The 15,180-nt window shown below is 44.7% G+C and overlaps 1 protein-coding gene across 3 annotated transcripts in view; it reads right to left on the reverse strand.

Annotated features, from left to right (window-relative positions):
* Positions 1 to 9,078: 9,078 nt before the first annotated feature.
* LACC1 (laccase domain containing 1) overlaps positions 9,079 to 15,180 on the reverse strand; it is a 41,499-nt gene continuing 35,397 nt past the window's right edge. For all 3 annotated transcript variants that reach the window (XM_068265230.1, XM_068265231.1, XM_068265232.1), the window contains exon 6: positions 9,079 to 11,118. In XM_068265230.1, coding sequence (XP_068121331.1) covers positions 10,947 to 11,118 — 172 coding nt within the window. In that variant the 3' untranslated portion in view covers positions 9,079 to 10,946. The remainder of the gene's footprint in view (positions 11,119 to 15,180) is intronic.

Here is a 15,180-nt window from a genome sequence, read left to right on the forward strand (position 1 = left end):
ATAGCTTCCAACACTTGTTTTGGGGGTGAATGATGCAAGAAACATCTTTTTTTCAAGTAACAACAGCAAGTGATTATGTGGGGATGTTCCTTTAAAAAAAAACAAAAGGTGGAAAGAGAAGTTGTGTCCAAAATTCTGTTCAGTACTGTATATACTTCTTCTTCTTCTTCTTCTTCTTTATCTTCTATATCTTCTTCTTCTTTTTCTTCTTCTTCTTCTTCTTCTATATCTTCTTCTTCTTCTTCTATATCTTCTTCTTCTTCTACTACTTCTTCTTCTTCTATATCTTCTTCTTCTTCTTCTATATCTTCTTCTTCTTCTTCTTCTTCTATATCTTCTTCTTCTTCTTCTTCTTCTTCTTCTTCTTCTTCTTCTATATCTTCTTCTTCTTCTTCTTCTTCTTCTTCTTCTTCTTCTTCTTCTATATCTTCTTCTTCTTCTTCTTCTTCTTCATCTTCTTCTTCTTCTTCTTCTATATCTTCTTCTTCTTCTTCTATATCTTCTTCTTCTTCTACTACTTCTTCTTCTTCTTCTACTACTTCTTCTTCTTCTTCTATATCTTCTTCTTCTTCTTCTATATCTTCTTCTTCTTCTTCTTCTATATCTTCTTCTTCTTCTTCTATATCTTCTTCTTCTTCTTCTTCTATATCTTCTTCTTCTTCTTCTTCTATATCTTCTTCTTCTTCTTCTTCTTCTTCTTCTTCTATATCTTCTTCTTCTTCTTCTTCTATATCTTCTTCTTCTTCTTCTTCTATATCTTCTTCTTCTTCTTCTTCTTCTTCTTCTTCTTCTTCTTCTATATCTTCTTCTTCTTCTTCTTCTTCTTCTTCTTCTTCTTCTTCTTCTTCTTCTTCATCTTCTTCTTCATCTTCTTCATCTTCTTCTTCATCTTCTTCATCTTCTTCTTCATCTTCTTCTTCTTCTTCATCTTCTTCTTCTTCTATATCTTTTTCTATATCTTCTTTTTCTATATCTTTTTCTTATTATTATTTTTCTATTTCTTCTTCTTCTTTTTCTATATCTTCTTCTTATTATTATTTTTCTATTTCTTCTTCTTCTTTTTCTATATCTTCTTCTTATTACTATTTTTCTATTTCTTCTTCTTCTTCTTCTTTTTCTATATCTTCCTCTTCTTCTTCTATATCGTCTTCTTCTTCTTCTTCACTTATTTCTCTTCTATTTTTTTTTTTAAAGAAATGCAGCTATTTTTGAGCGTAATAAATAGCTGGTGGCGCATGGTGGAAGCGCCATTGTATGTGCTCCCTGGCAGTGGAAACACACAGACAGCAGGAGGTAAATTCAGCAGCAGCAGCAGGAGGAGGATGATTGTGTGGCAGCAGGCAGTCAATGAGGCAGGCAGCGAGACATAATAGGCTGTGGTACCTAGCGGTAGTACCAGGCCGTAAATACACAGCATGAGGTTCCAGACAGCGGTCGTGAAGCCCACATCGTGTCCAATACACAACTGGGACAACACAGTTTTCAACCCGGACACCTCAAAAAAATTAAACCTTTTTTTTTTTAATGGTTTTTTTTTTTTTTTTTACAGCAAATTACACATATAGCTATTGTTGGACGTAATAGCTGGTGGCAGAGTGGCAGCAGCAGAAGGTAAATCTGTGTACCCTGGCAGTGGGAAACACAGCAGACAGACAGCAGCAGCAGCAGGAGGAATGGAGGAGTAGTGTCAGTGTGGCAGCAGGTAGGTAGGCAGCGTGACATAATAGCCCTAGTACCTAGCGGTGATACCAGGGCTGTAAATAAACACAACAGGAGGTCCCAGACAGCAGTCCACATCGTGTCCAATACACAACTGGGACAACACAGTTTTCAACCCGGGCACCTCAGAAAAATTAAACCTTTTTTTTTTTTTTTTTAATGGTTTATTTTTTTATTTTTTTTTTACAGCAAATTACACATATAGCTATTGTTGGACGTAATAGCTGGTGGCAGAGTGGCAGTAGCAGAAGGTAAATCTGTGTACCCTGGCAGTGGGAAACACAGCAGACAGACAGCAGCAGCAGCAGGAGGAATGGAGGAGTAGTGTGAGTGTGGCAGCAGGTAGGTAGGCAGCGAGACATAATAGCCCTGGTACCTAGCGGTGATACCAGGGCTGTAAATAAACACAACAGGAGGTCCCAGACAGCGGTCGTGCAGCCCACATCGTGTCCAATACACAACTGGGACAACACAGTTTTCAACCCGGGCACCTCAGAAAAATTAAACCTTTTTTTTTTTTTAAATGGTTTATTTATTTATTTTTACAGCAAATTACACATATAGCTATTGTTGGACGTAATAGCTGGTGGCAGAGTGGCAGCAGCAGAAGGTAAATCTGTGTACCCTGGCAGTGGGAAACACAGCAGACAGACAGCAGCAGCAGCAGGAGGAATGGAGGAGTAGTGTGAGTGTGGCAGCAGGTAGGTAGGCAGCGTGACATAATAGCCCTGGTACCTAGCGGTGATACCAGGCCGTAAATACACCGCATGAGGTTCCAGACAGCGGTCGGGAAGCCCACATCGTGTCCAATACACAACTGGGACAACACAGTTTTCAACCCGGACACCTCAAAAAAAATTAAACCTTTTTTTTTTTAATGTTTTTTTTTTTTTTTTTTTACAGCACATTACACAGATATAGCTATTGTTGGACGTAATAGCTGGTGGCAGAGTGGCAGCAGAAGGTAAATCTGTGTACCCTGGCAGTGGGAAACACAGACAGACAGCAGAAGGGCAGTACACAGCAGCCCACTGTAGGTGTAAAATGTGTGGCTACAGGCGACGTAATAGTCAAACTGAACCAGGCTGGCTTAGTAGTGAGCAGGAGCCAGGAGGTGGTAAAGGGTGGTAAGGCATATTAACGATGGTTCCGGCAGCCAGTTCATGTCCCCCTCTCGCCGACAACAGGGGCCAGGAACTCGCCATCCACCCACGCCTGGTTCATCTTGAGAAACGTCAGTCTGTCCACAGATGTGAGCGTTTCTCGGTGACCACGCCACCAGCTGCACTGAAGCAGCGCTCGGACAGCACGCTGGAAGGGGGACAGGACAGCACTTCCAGGGCGTACTGCGCCAGCTCGCTCCAGATCTCCAGGCGCTTGACCCAATACTCCATGGGATCAACAGGGGCATCACTGTCAATCCAGCTGTAGGACCCCATGTAGTCAGCCACCATGCGGGTCAGGCGCTGGCTGTGACCGGAGGAGGATGCTGCTGCATGCACCTCCTCTCTAGTCACTGCTGGAGCCTCTACAGTCCTGTAGAGCTCGTTGCTGAGAGACAGCAGGTCTGTGGGGCTCTTGCTGCTGGATGCAGGCACCTGCTGCTGCCTCTGTGCTGGCTGGACAGTGGGGGTGGAAGGCTGGGGGAAGGCTTCCTCCAAGCGCTCAACAAGGGCCTGCTGCAAACTCCTTATTTGTTGCGCTGGGTCTCCTCCTGCAGGAGGCAGGAACTGGCTCAACTTCCCCTTGAGGCGCAGGTCCAACATCATGCTGATCCAGATGTCCTCCCTCTGCTTCATCTGGATCACCCTGGGGTCCTTGCGCAGGCACGTCAGCATGTGCGCTGCCATTGGGAAGAGGCGGGCCACGTGTGCTGGCACATCGACGGCAGTGCTGTCCTCATCCTCCTCCTCTGCCACCTCATCCTCTCTCCACCCCCGCACCAACTTAGCTGCACTGTGCTGATCCCCCTCATCAGCAGCAAGGTCAGGGACCTCCACCAAGTCCTCCTCCTCCTCCCCTTCAGAGGTGGACTGTGCAGCTGCATGCCGCTCCTGCTGGGCCAAGGTTGCCGCTCCCTGTTCCAGCAAAGCATCGAGGGCCCTGTTCAGCAGACAAACCAGGGGCACCCACTCGCACACCATAGCATGGTCCCTGCTCACCATGTTGGTGGCCTGCAGAAAGGGAGCCAGCACTAAGCACACCTGCTGCATGTGCCCCCAGTCGTCATCGGGGATGATGGACGGGATGTTGCTGGTCTTGTCCCTTTTCTGAGCGGCGGACACAGTGCCCAGGGCAAGGTACTGGTTGACAGCGTGCTTCTGTTCAACCAGACGCTCCAACATCACCAGGGTGGAGTTCCAGTGAGTTGGAACGTCAAGGATCAGCCGATGGCGTGGCAGCTCCAGCTCCTTTTGCACGACTTCCAGGCTCGCAGAGGCTGCAGGCGAGCGCCGGAAGTGACGCACAACATTCCTTGCCGTTTCCAGCAGTTCGCCCATCCCCTGGTAGGTGCGCAAGAACTTCTGCACCACCAGGTTCAGCACGTGGGCAAGACAGGGGATGTGGGTCAGGTTTCCCATGTCGATTTCGGCAACCAGATTGGCCCCATTGTCGGCCACCACCTCTCCGACTCTGAGGCCTCTGGGGGTCAGCCAAATCCTCTCCTGCTCCTGGAGTTTGGCCAACACATGGGTTGCCGTCAGTTTGGTCTTCCCAAGGCTGACCAACTGCAGCAGCGCTTGGCAGTGGCGTGGCTTCAGGCTGCTGCTGAGGCGGGGGGTTTGGCCAGGTGTGCCAGAGGATGGCAGAGGATCGGAGGAACCTGCTGCAGTTCCCCTGACCCTGCGGGGTGGCACCACCCACTGAGTTGCTGCTGCTGCTGCTGTGCCCGCTGCTGCTCTCCCATCCTCACCCCCTTCCACCAAGCTGACCCAGTGGACAGTGAAGGAGAGGTAGCGGCCTGTCCCGAAGCGGCTGCTCCAGGAGTCCATGGTGACGTGGACCCTTTCACCAACCGCGTGCTCCAGCCCTCGCTCCACATTGGCCATGACAAAGCGGTGCAGTGCAGGCATGACGTGGCGGGCGAAGAAGTGTCTGCTGGGGAGCTGCCAATCTGGGGCTGTACAAGCAAGCAGCGCACGCATGTCGCTCCCCTCCTGCACGAGCGTGTACGGCAGGAGTTGGGAGCACATGGCCCGTGCCAGCAAACCGTTCAGCTGCCGCACGCGACGGCTGCTGGGAGGCAGAGCCCTAACCACCCCCTGAAAGGACTCGCTCAAAAGGCTCTGGCATTGCCTTTTGCTAGCACGGGAATCAGCGGAGACAGCAGAGGAGGCCACTGAGGACTGGCTGCCAGAACAGGCCTCAGTGTCGGCGGCAGGATTTGCAGAGGGGGGAGGAGCAGTGCGTTTCCGCACTCCTGCTGGTGGTGCTGGAGGAGCAGGAGGGCGGGTGGCTGCTGTTGCTGCTGCTGCTGCTGAAGGCTGTGCAGTGATGGGTGTGGTGCCACTGCCAGCACCAGATGCCTTCAGCCTCTGGAACTCCTCATGCTGGTGGTAATGTTTAGCAGCAAGATGGTTGATCAGAAAGCTGGTGCTGAACTTTAAGGGGTCTGCACCTCTGCTCAACTTCCGCTGACAGTGGTTGCAAGTGGCGTACTTGCTGTGAACTGTGGGCATGGTGAAAAATTGCCAGATTGGTGACAAGAAAACCCCCTACGGCCTGGAGCCGCTGCTGCCTGTCTCCCTGTGGTGGTTGGGGGAGGGGCTTGGGTGCGGCTGGTGGTGGTACTGGCAGATGCTGCTGCTGCTGCGCCTGAGACACCAGCAGGCTGTGGGACCTGCCTACTGCTGCCAATGCTTGCAATGATGCGCCTCCTTGCAAGGCCCACAAGCGCATCCTCCTCCTCCTCTTCAGAGCTGCTGATGATGACATCCCCAGGTGCTAGTGGTGGCGGCACCCAGTCTTTGTCTGTCACCCCGTCATCATCATCATCATCATCCTCCCCCTCCTGAAACATGTCCTGCTGGGATGATGACCTCCCAAACTCCTCTCCTGATGCATGGATGGGCTGCTTGACTGTCGCCACAGTCTTGCTGTCCAATCCCTCCTCCCCCAAAGTGCCCATCAGCATCTCCTCCTCAAAATCGCCAACAACAGCAGACATTTGACTCATGATGCCTGGGGTCAAAAGACTGCTGAATGACAGATCGCCAACTGACGGTGAACTGGCCTCCTCCCCAGGCCCTGCTGGGCGGCTGCTGCGAACAGGGGTGGTGGTGGTGGTGAGGGTGGAGGCCTCGGATCCAAAGCTGATGGCGGGCTGCTCATCCTCCGTCATCAGTTGCACCACAGTGGCTGCATCCTTTTCCTCAATGGGACGTTTCCGACCCGGCTGGAGGAAAATAGGAGCAGGTACTACACGCTGCTGCTGCTGTGTCTCTGCAGCGTGAGTTGCAGATGCTCCTGCTGGGCGGCGCCCAAGGCGTCCACGGTCAGTGGCTATAGGCGGAATGTTGCTATAGGCTTGCCACAATGCTGCTCCCTCTCCTCCTGATTCCCTTGCTGCCCTTCCCCTTGCCCAAACCGCGCTGGCTGCCACTTCCAGACATCTTAGATGTTTTGGGCGTAAACAAAAAAGTTTTTTAAAAGGGCGGGTGAAAAAGTGGGGTACTTTAATGGAGTGGGTTAGTGGGTGAGGTGACACTAATCACTAAGTGATTAGATCGCTAAGTGATTACTAGTACAGTACAAATACAAAATACAATAATTCAGTAATCAGTAAGTGTGAACAGTGAACAGTGAGTGTGTCCCCTAGTACACTAACTAGAAAATACAATAATCAGTAGTAATCAGATTCAGTAGAAGGAAATAGAGTGTGTGTACACTACAGACAGTGCACGCACACACACACGCAGGAGCTAGCCTATGAACAGTGACTGAGTGTCCCTAGTACAGTAAGTACAACTAGAAAATACAATAATGAGATTCAGTAGTAATAATCAGATGATTCAGTAGAAGGGAATACTATGTACTGTGTACACTACAGACAGTGCACGCACACACACACGCAGGAGCTATGAACAGTAACAGTGAGTGTCCCTAGTACAGTAGTATAACTACAAAATACAATAATCACTCAGTAAGTAAAGGACAAGACAGGGTAGAATACACAGCAGAAACACTGACTGGTATAGATGAGAAATAAACTAACAGAGGACAGGAGGACAGCTGCCCACACAGGCAAGGCCCTGAGGCCTAAAGCTGTGTAAGCTTGCCTGCAGCAGCAGCTGTCTCTATGTAACACACAAGCTACTAACTAAAATACAATCTCTATCTAGCTAACAACAATATAGGTGTATATAGCAGGTGCATGTGAGCAAAAACGCTAGGTAATTGACCACTATAGAGCACTTGCTAAGCCAAAGCACAAAGGAGCAAATCTCTCTCTGTACAAGTCTCAGGCAAGGACGGAAAAACCGAACATGGCGGCCGCTATTTATAGGGTAGGGGCTGGCCAGGGTCCCCCCTGTGATTGGCTGCCGTCAGAGGGCCTAGGAGCCCTCTGATTGGCTCTAAGGACATCAATCTGGGCTATGACGCTATTCAAGCTCGGTATTCGACCTCGAATAGCTGAAAAAGAGCTCGAATATTCGAGCTACTCGAATATTCGAGCTCTGCTGAGCATCCCTGGTATTAGAGACACAGGAGAAATCCACATCCTTCTCAGTTTAGGTTCCCTTCAAAGGTTACCTCAGAGTGGCTCTGTGCTTTATCGTCCTGTCCAAGAAAATGCAGAACAAACGATAAGCCTTTGACTGCTAAGCATGAGAAGGATCTCAGGACAACTGTATCTCTCATTGGCAGCAACTGCCAAATTCCATCTTGATCAGGTTCTCAGTATCGATGCCCATTCAGATTCTGTGGAAATGAAATTTCTGCATTTCTGTTCGGAAATTTGCAGAAATACCGCATTACCGCAACTCTAATTTTAGCCCAATCACAGAACTTGGGAGCATTGAACCAATCAGAGAATGCAGAGTCAAGTTAGAAGTATTTGGCCAATCTAAGAAAGCGTAAAATGACCCCAAAAAAAGACACCTTGGGAACCAAAATCATAAACTGGAAATCGGATTTCAGAAATACCGCATCACTGCAACACGGAAATTTTAGCCCAATAACAGAACTCGAAAACATTGGACCAATCAGAGAATGCAAAAAAAAAACCCCAAACAAAGACTCCTCAGAATTTGGAAAAATGATATCGGAAATCCATGGAATAGGTAATCAGCAATGGCGGGAATCAGAATTTCCAACCATCCATAGTTCTCAGAGAGTTAAAATAGGCTCATGGCAGCATTAGCCACCACAAACTTGTTTTAAAGAGCTCTCTAGTCTCAGTGTTTAGGGGTGACCTGGACAGCTCTCCAGCTGCCCCCCCCCCCCCCCCCGCATATACAATCCCCATCACTGATGCAGCTCACCTCACTCTTCCTTTCTCCACACCTCCTTCACGGCCTACTTGTCAGGATGCTGAGCGATAGGGGATAAACTAGCATGAACTTTCATGCTTGTTCATCTACATCATCTGCAACCCTGTAACTAAGAAGTTGTTTTCATGGAAAATGTGCATTTTTCTCACACAAACATTTTCAGACACTTCACACATTTATCTGCATTTAAGCATGCACATTTATCCACAGTAATTAATGTTTACTAGTGAAAAAACGCATGCGGGGTGCAAAATTTCTGCTGCAGGGTTGTAAGTTGTTTTTTTATGTGCAAAAGAACACATTGGATGTGAACAAGTTCATTGACTTTCTTGGTTGTAAGTTCCAATGCGAATTTTCATGCAGAAAAATGCATGCAAATATGACAAGTTTGAACCCTGCCTTAGTCTTTTCAATTACACTAACTATGCAAGTGATTTTATCATAGGGGAATATATTTCAAAGATTTTTTTTGTATACAGGTAAGGTCAACATTAAGGGTAAGCCTGTCTAAGGATCACACACTAGTAAGTGCATGCTCCTAATGGATATCACTATAAAAATGGTCAAGACCTACAAATGGTAAAAAAATATATACTAAACCTGGTGAGTTGGTGGTTCATATCGGTGGCCATTGTAAGTCGGGGACTCCTTGTCTTTGGCATTTAAGATGCAATTACTTTTTCTCCCCATTTTGGGGGAGAAAAAGTGCATCTTATATGCGGAAAAATGTGGTAAATACAGTTCAAAATCTAAACTTTTAGTGAAAATCCAACTTCTTAAATATACTTTTATTGGTATAATACAAATCAGATTAAACAAGAGAAGACATAAAAAATAAAGGTAATTTTAAACCCAAAAAGTCATACAGAAGGCCATCTTCAAAAAATGCTTCATTATTGTGTTTATGTTAAGTTATGTAAACAAAATGATATACAGTATTTCCAGTGATAAGTTAGTGTTCTGCATTTAATTCAAAACCAGCTTACATTAAACTTTTTTCCTTGAGTTCAAGAAAATGTAGGCGTTTTGTCGACCCTATACAAAAGTATTTGGCTAAAAAGTACTAACCTTGACAGTAAGTTAAGTCATGCACATATAGCAAACACTATTTCTCTCTTTACCAAAAGCAACTTGGAATCTGTGGTACCCAGCAGAATCTCGGGTAAATGTTGTTAAGTACAGTAAAACCTTGGATTGAAATTAACTTGGTTTAAGAGGGCTTTGCAAAACAAGCAAAAAATGAAATTGTAAAGTTTTGACTTGATATACAAGAAATGACTTGATGTACAAGCATGTACAAGATGAAATTATGAGATTTTGACTTGAATTTTGACATGATATACAAGCAATGTCTTGATAGACAAGCAAACGATGTGTACGTGCATCACATGTGTAGACTGTACAACGTCTCATTTCTGTGAAATTCTCAAAAGTAGGCAAAAGAAACTATCATCGGTTGTGGTTACCTTGGTTGTGGTGAGCCAACTGATAGCACTGATTCAAATAGCTATAGGGAAAGTCATTTTTACTTTATACAGTGCAGTACTTTGTAGTAAATATTTTTCTAGAAATGTTTTTTGAATTGTGGAACCAATCATCAAGTTTCCATCAATCTTTATGGGGAAATTCGCTTTGAAATAAGAGTGCTTTGGAGTAGATTAGATCTAGAACAAATTCTGCTCGCAAACCAAGGTTCCACTGTAAATCATTATTTTATAGGTAATTCTGACCATTCACATTGTGCTTACTGCTTGTTGGATTTAACAACTTCGCTCAGAGAAATGAAGTGCAGTAACCCACAGCAACTGCAGCGGTCTAGCATCTAAATAATGCAAGATGCATGGCTCACTCTGGGCTATTTAGTGCAATCTTAAAACAATCTATAATATAAAGATGCCAATTTGCAAGTTGGACCCTTATGCACTATACAGATCTGTACATTATCAACACACATAAAAACAGTCAAACTAGAATGCATAGTGTAGTGATTGCTTATCCATCTTTAAACTGACAGTTGATGCATTTTTCTTTCATGCATTTCTCTTCATGCTTTGACCCATCAGATTTACCTGGAGATAGCAGATAGTGCTCTCTCTATATATATGTATATGTAGGGTGCCTGGGTGCCTTTGTGTACTGTAGGGTGCATTTGTGTACTGGATGGTGCTGGCTGGTCTTCACATATTGGTGGCAAGAAAAGAAAGACAATCTGTCCAATATTTAGAGCAAACCTGAGAATCTAGGGCTGCAGCAGTCAGAGCTAAAACTTCCGTCACTGAATGCGGCAGTGTAAGCCGATGGAAGGTACCATAGACTGCATCGGAATGCAGGCGCGGGGTAAGTTAAGCTCCTCCGATCTTGATCACACACTCGACTCCCACCCACTGTTTCGCTTTTCACGAGAGCGTATTCGCTCATCCCTAAATAGGATATGGGCCTGTATGTCTTATACAGCTCAACGGTGGTCTTCAAAGGTTTAAAATGCACATAAGTGAATTTCTACATAAAATCTACTATTACTCAAATTTAAATAAACTCAAACTCAATTCAAACTCAAAATAAAACAATTAGATGGAGTGACAGGTTTCCAGGAAATCTGTGTAAGGACAAATTTCAAAATGGAAAGCACTCCTCTTGGTTTTAGCTGCAGTCCCAACACAGTATGAAGTAGTGAGCGTTCATCCTTCATTTATAGTAATCCCTGAGTAGATCTAAGTTTTGCCACTGTAGCTATTATCTAATAGCTATGAAGCAGATTTGGGTTCCAAAATTTTCACCATCTCGAACATGAGAGAAAAAACTTTCAGGATGGCAGGAAGTGCAAAGTGTGACGTTTTGGCTCTGGTCTTCAATTGTGTCATCTTGAATGTTCTGAGGCAAGATACCTCCACGCTCCAGCAAAATACTAGGATTAAAATACAGTCAAAATTCAATATTTACAAGAAATCAATGCTTTTTGGTTATAAAACTAAACAAAATGATAAACAAACTTAAACCATCGTTATCGATACATAATTTCACAGAAATACAGAAATTGTAAAATTAAATTTTCAAGTATAGAGAGGAACATTTTACAGATCTATTAATTGTTTCAATTAAAGCAAAGAACTGCAGCTCTTCTAATTTGTAACTGCTAATAATTATACAGATCCAGTGCATTTAGTTATAGGTGGGCAGTTCTTGGTATAACAGATTTTATCCCATTCTTGCTTCACACTTCATGAGGAGAAGGGGCCTCTGTCAGGGCATCATGTTGGTGATGATCTCACTACGATGCAATTGGGATGCCGCTACCCAACAAACGTATAAGACCATAAAGGGAGTCATCTTATCGCGATAAGTTTATCGCTAACTGGCAAAGGCTGTGTGATCCATTCTCCTCCAGTGTAAGGCTACAAACATGCCGCAGCAATGCACTTGCCAGCATTAAAGATGTCACCAACCCTGATAAATTTTATTATGTAAATCAGGGTGAGGAAAGGGTGAAGAAACATTTTACAACACATTAAAAAAGTTAATGATCCAAAGGTGAAAAGATACACCAACATGGATACACCATAAGTATAGGTTCATACATCACATAATCAGTAAATATGATAACATTACCCGTAGGGGTATAGTTAATATAACCTCAAGTGTGTAGCAGAAAAAAAACATTAATTGCTAAATTCACTGAGGTAGTACAATGTACAGGCAAAATGAAAAACAGGAAGTGGATAGGACTGAGCACTTAGCTTGACACGTTTGAGAGCTATATAGGAGCAGTGTACAGCCGCAAAGACATGAATTACAGAAATGGTGATAAAGGTACCCTGTGGGACCAACTGGGTGATAAGACTCGGCTAGGATTTTGTAGCATAGATAATTAGCATGTATTCCATGCAGTATACAACACGGTTCTCTGGGGAGCGAGGGAGAGCCTGATGGGGTAAGGGGGTAATCATATAATGACCATAGTCACTAAGGAGAAATGCCTCTAGGTGAACAAACCAATTTCTTAAGGCCAGGTTGTAGGGCTTATGCTCCAATAGTGGTATAGGTATTGTACAACATGTATCCTGAAAGTATCTGTTCCATGTGTCCCGCTTACAGGGCATCCACTACGCTGTCTGCACCAGTCGCATGCAGACAGTGTGCACGCCATCAGTGCAGACAGCGTGGGGGCACTATGCAAGCTACTGTATATATATGCGCGGATAAACCCTCCTTGGCATACACCATCTCCACAAACACACACCTTTTGCCTAAAAAATAGACAAAAAACTATGACCCACCAATTGGCCGACCTTCCATTGTACAACTGTCTCGCTTGCAATCGAGTATCCTGGGGGGGGGGTGCAGAGTGCACCATGGTGCATGCTGCAGAAGATAAAGCTACCCGTCCTCACTCTGGCTTGCTTCCTCTAGTGTCCAGTGTAGCTTCTGAACTGGCTACTAGAGCTCCAGTATCAATGCCATGTGACCATACTGAACTTGGAGCTCTAGTGGCCAGTTCAGATGCTGCTTGGGAGACAAGAGGATTGCAAATCGGAAGCCTACAATTTGGGTGTCAAAACATTGGCCTATTCGCATTGATATACAGTGCTTTAAGTCAAGTTACAATATTAACAACAAAAGATTCAATATACAGTACAGACCAAAAGTTTGGACACACCTTCTCATTCAAAGAGCTTTCTTTATTTTCATGACTATGAACATTGTAGATTCACACTGAAGGCATCCAAACTATGAATTAACACATGTGGAAATATAGTACATAACCAAAAAGTGTGAGACAACTGAAAATATGGCATATACTAGGTTCTTCAAAGTAGCCACCTTTTGCTTTGATTACTGCTTTGCACACTCTTGGCATTCTCTTGATGAGCTTCAAGAGGTAGTCACCTGAAATGGTTTTCACTTCACAGGTGTGCCCTGTCAGTTTTAATAAGTGGGATTTCTTGCCTTATAAATGGGGTTGGGACCATCAGTTGCGTTGTGGAGAAGTCAGGTGGATACACAGCTGATAGTCCTACTGAATAGACTGTTAGAATTTGTATTATGGCAAGAAAAAGGCAGCTAAGTAAAGAAAAATGAGTGGCCATCATTACTTTAAGAAATTAAGGTCAGTCAGTCCGAAAAATTGGGAAAACTTTGAAAGTGTCCCCAAGTGCAGTCTCAAAAACCATCAAAAGCTACAAAGAAACTGGCTCACATGCGGACCGCCCCAGGAAAGAAAAACCAAGAGTCACCTCTGCTGCGGAGGATAAGTTCATCCGAGTTGCCATTCTGAGAAATCGCAGGTTAACAGCAGCTCAGATTAGAGACCAGGTCAATGCCACACAGAGTTCTAGCAGCAGACAAATCTCTAGAACAACTGTTAAGAGGAGACTGTGTGAATCAGGCCTTCATGGTAGAATATCTGCTAGGAAACCACTGCGAAGGACAGGCAACAAGCAGAAGAGACCTGTTTGGGCTAAAGAACACAAGGAATGGACATTAGACCAGTGGAAATCTGTGCTTTGGTCTGATGAGTCCAAATTTGAGATTTTTGGTTCCAACCACAGTGTCTTTGTGTGACGCAGAAAAGGTGAACGGATAGTCTCTACATGCCTGGTTCCCACCGTGAAGCATGGAGGAGGAGGTGTGATGGTGTGGGGGTGCTTTGCTGGTGACACTGTTGGTGATTTATTCAAAATTGAAGACATACTGAACCAGCATGGCTACCACAGCATCTTGCAGGGGCATGCTATTCCATCCAGTTTGCATTTAGTTGGACCATCATTTATTTTTCAACAGGACAATGACCCCAAACACACCTCCAGGCTGTGTAAGGTCTATTTGACCATGAAGGAGAGTGATGGGGTGCTGCCCCAGATGACTTGGCCTCCACAGTCATCAGACCTGAACCCAATCGAGATAGTTTGGTGTGAGCTGGACTGCAGAGTGAAGGCAAAAGGGCCAACAAGTGCTAAGCATCTCTGGGAACTCCTTCAAGACTGTTGGAAGACCATTTAAGGTGACTACCTCTTGAAGCTCATCAAGAGAATGCCAAGAGTGTGCAAAGCAGTAATCAAAGCAAAAGGTGGCTACTTTGAAGAACCTAGAATATGACATATTTTCAGTTGTTTTACATTTTTTTTGGTTATGTACTATACTTCCACATGTGCTAATTCATAGATTGGATGCCTTCAGTGTGAATCTACAATGTTCATAGTCATGAAAATAAAGAAAATTCTTTAAATGAGGTGTGTCCAAACTTTTGTTCTGTACTGTATGTTAGAGTAGTTTCTTTTTATGCATTTTACAATATTAAGTAAATTAGATGCAAATACAACAAACTAAGGCTATAAAGAAACAGGAAGCAAACATACATCGCATTACATAACAGCTCTACATATATGTGACTTTACTGCCACACAAACAGCTTTATAATTAGGTTTTAAAAGTGGATTAGAATGGCTGCTGCTGTGGATGGAAGGAAGCTTTAGCTCAGTAGCTTAGTGTGTAACATTATATTCACACAGTATCCCAGGGCTTCATTTCATTTCCATGATTAAATACATTATGCTGCATCAGTAATGTAGTGGAAATGAAAATAAATAAATCAAAGGTGGAGTTGGCTGTGCTGAAAGTACCGCTAACTAAATAAAACATGCAAGTCAGGAGGGCTTTCATTCATGAATATTTGACAGAGGAAAATAATGGAACTTTCTTTCCTCTACAGCTCCAATACATGACCCATTTATCGTAGTTTCTCTCTCAGATCCAAGTTCATCTGCAGAGAGCCTTAAAGAGGCACTTACGTCAAATGAAAAAATGAGTTTTACTCACCTGGGGCTTCCCTCAGCCTCCTGCAGCTGTCCGGTGCCCTCGCAGCCTCACTCCGATCCTCCTGGACCCGCCGGCGACCACTTCCGATTTCGCCATCAGGACCCGACAGGCTGGGAACGCGAGTGATTCTTTGCGTTCCCAGCCACAATAGCTC

The sequence above is a fragment of the Hyperolius riggenbachi genome, chromosome 2 (genome assembly GCF_040937935.1).
Source record: "Hyperolius riggenbachi isolate aHypRig1 chromosome 2, aHypRig1.pri, whole genome shotgun sequence".
NCBI classification, from domain to species: Eukaryota; Metazoa; Chordata; class Amphibia; order Anura; family Hyperoliidae; genus Hyperolius; species Hyperolius riggenbachi.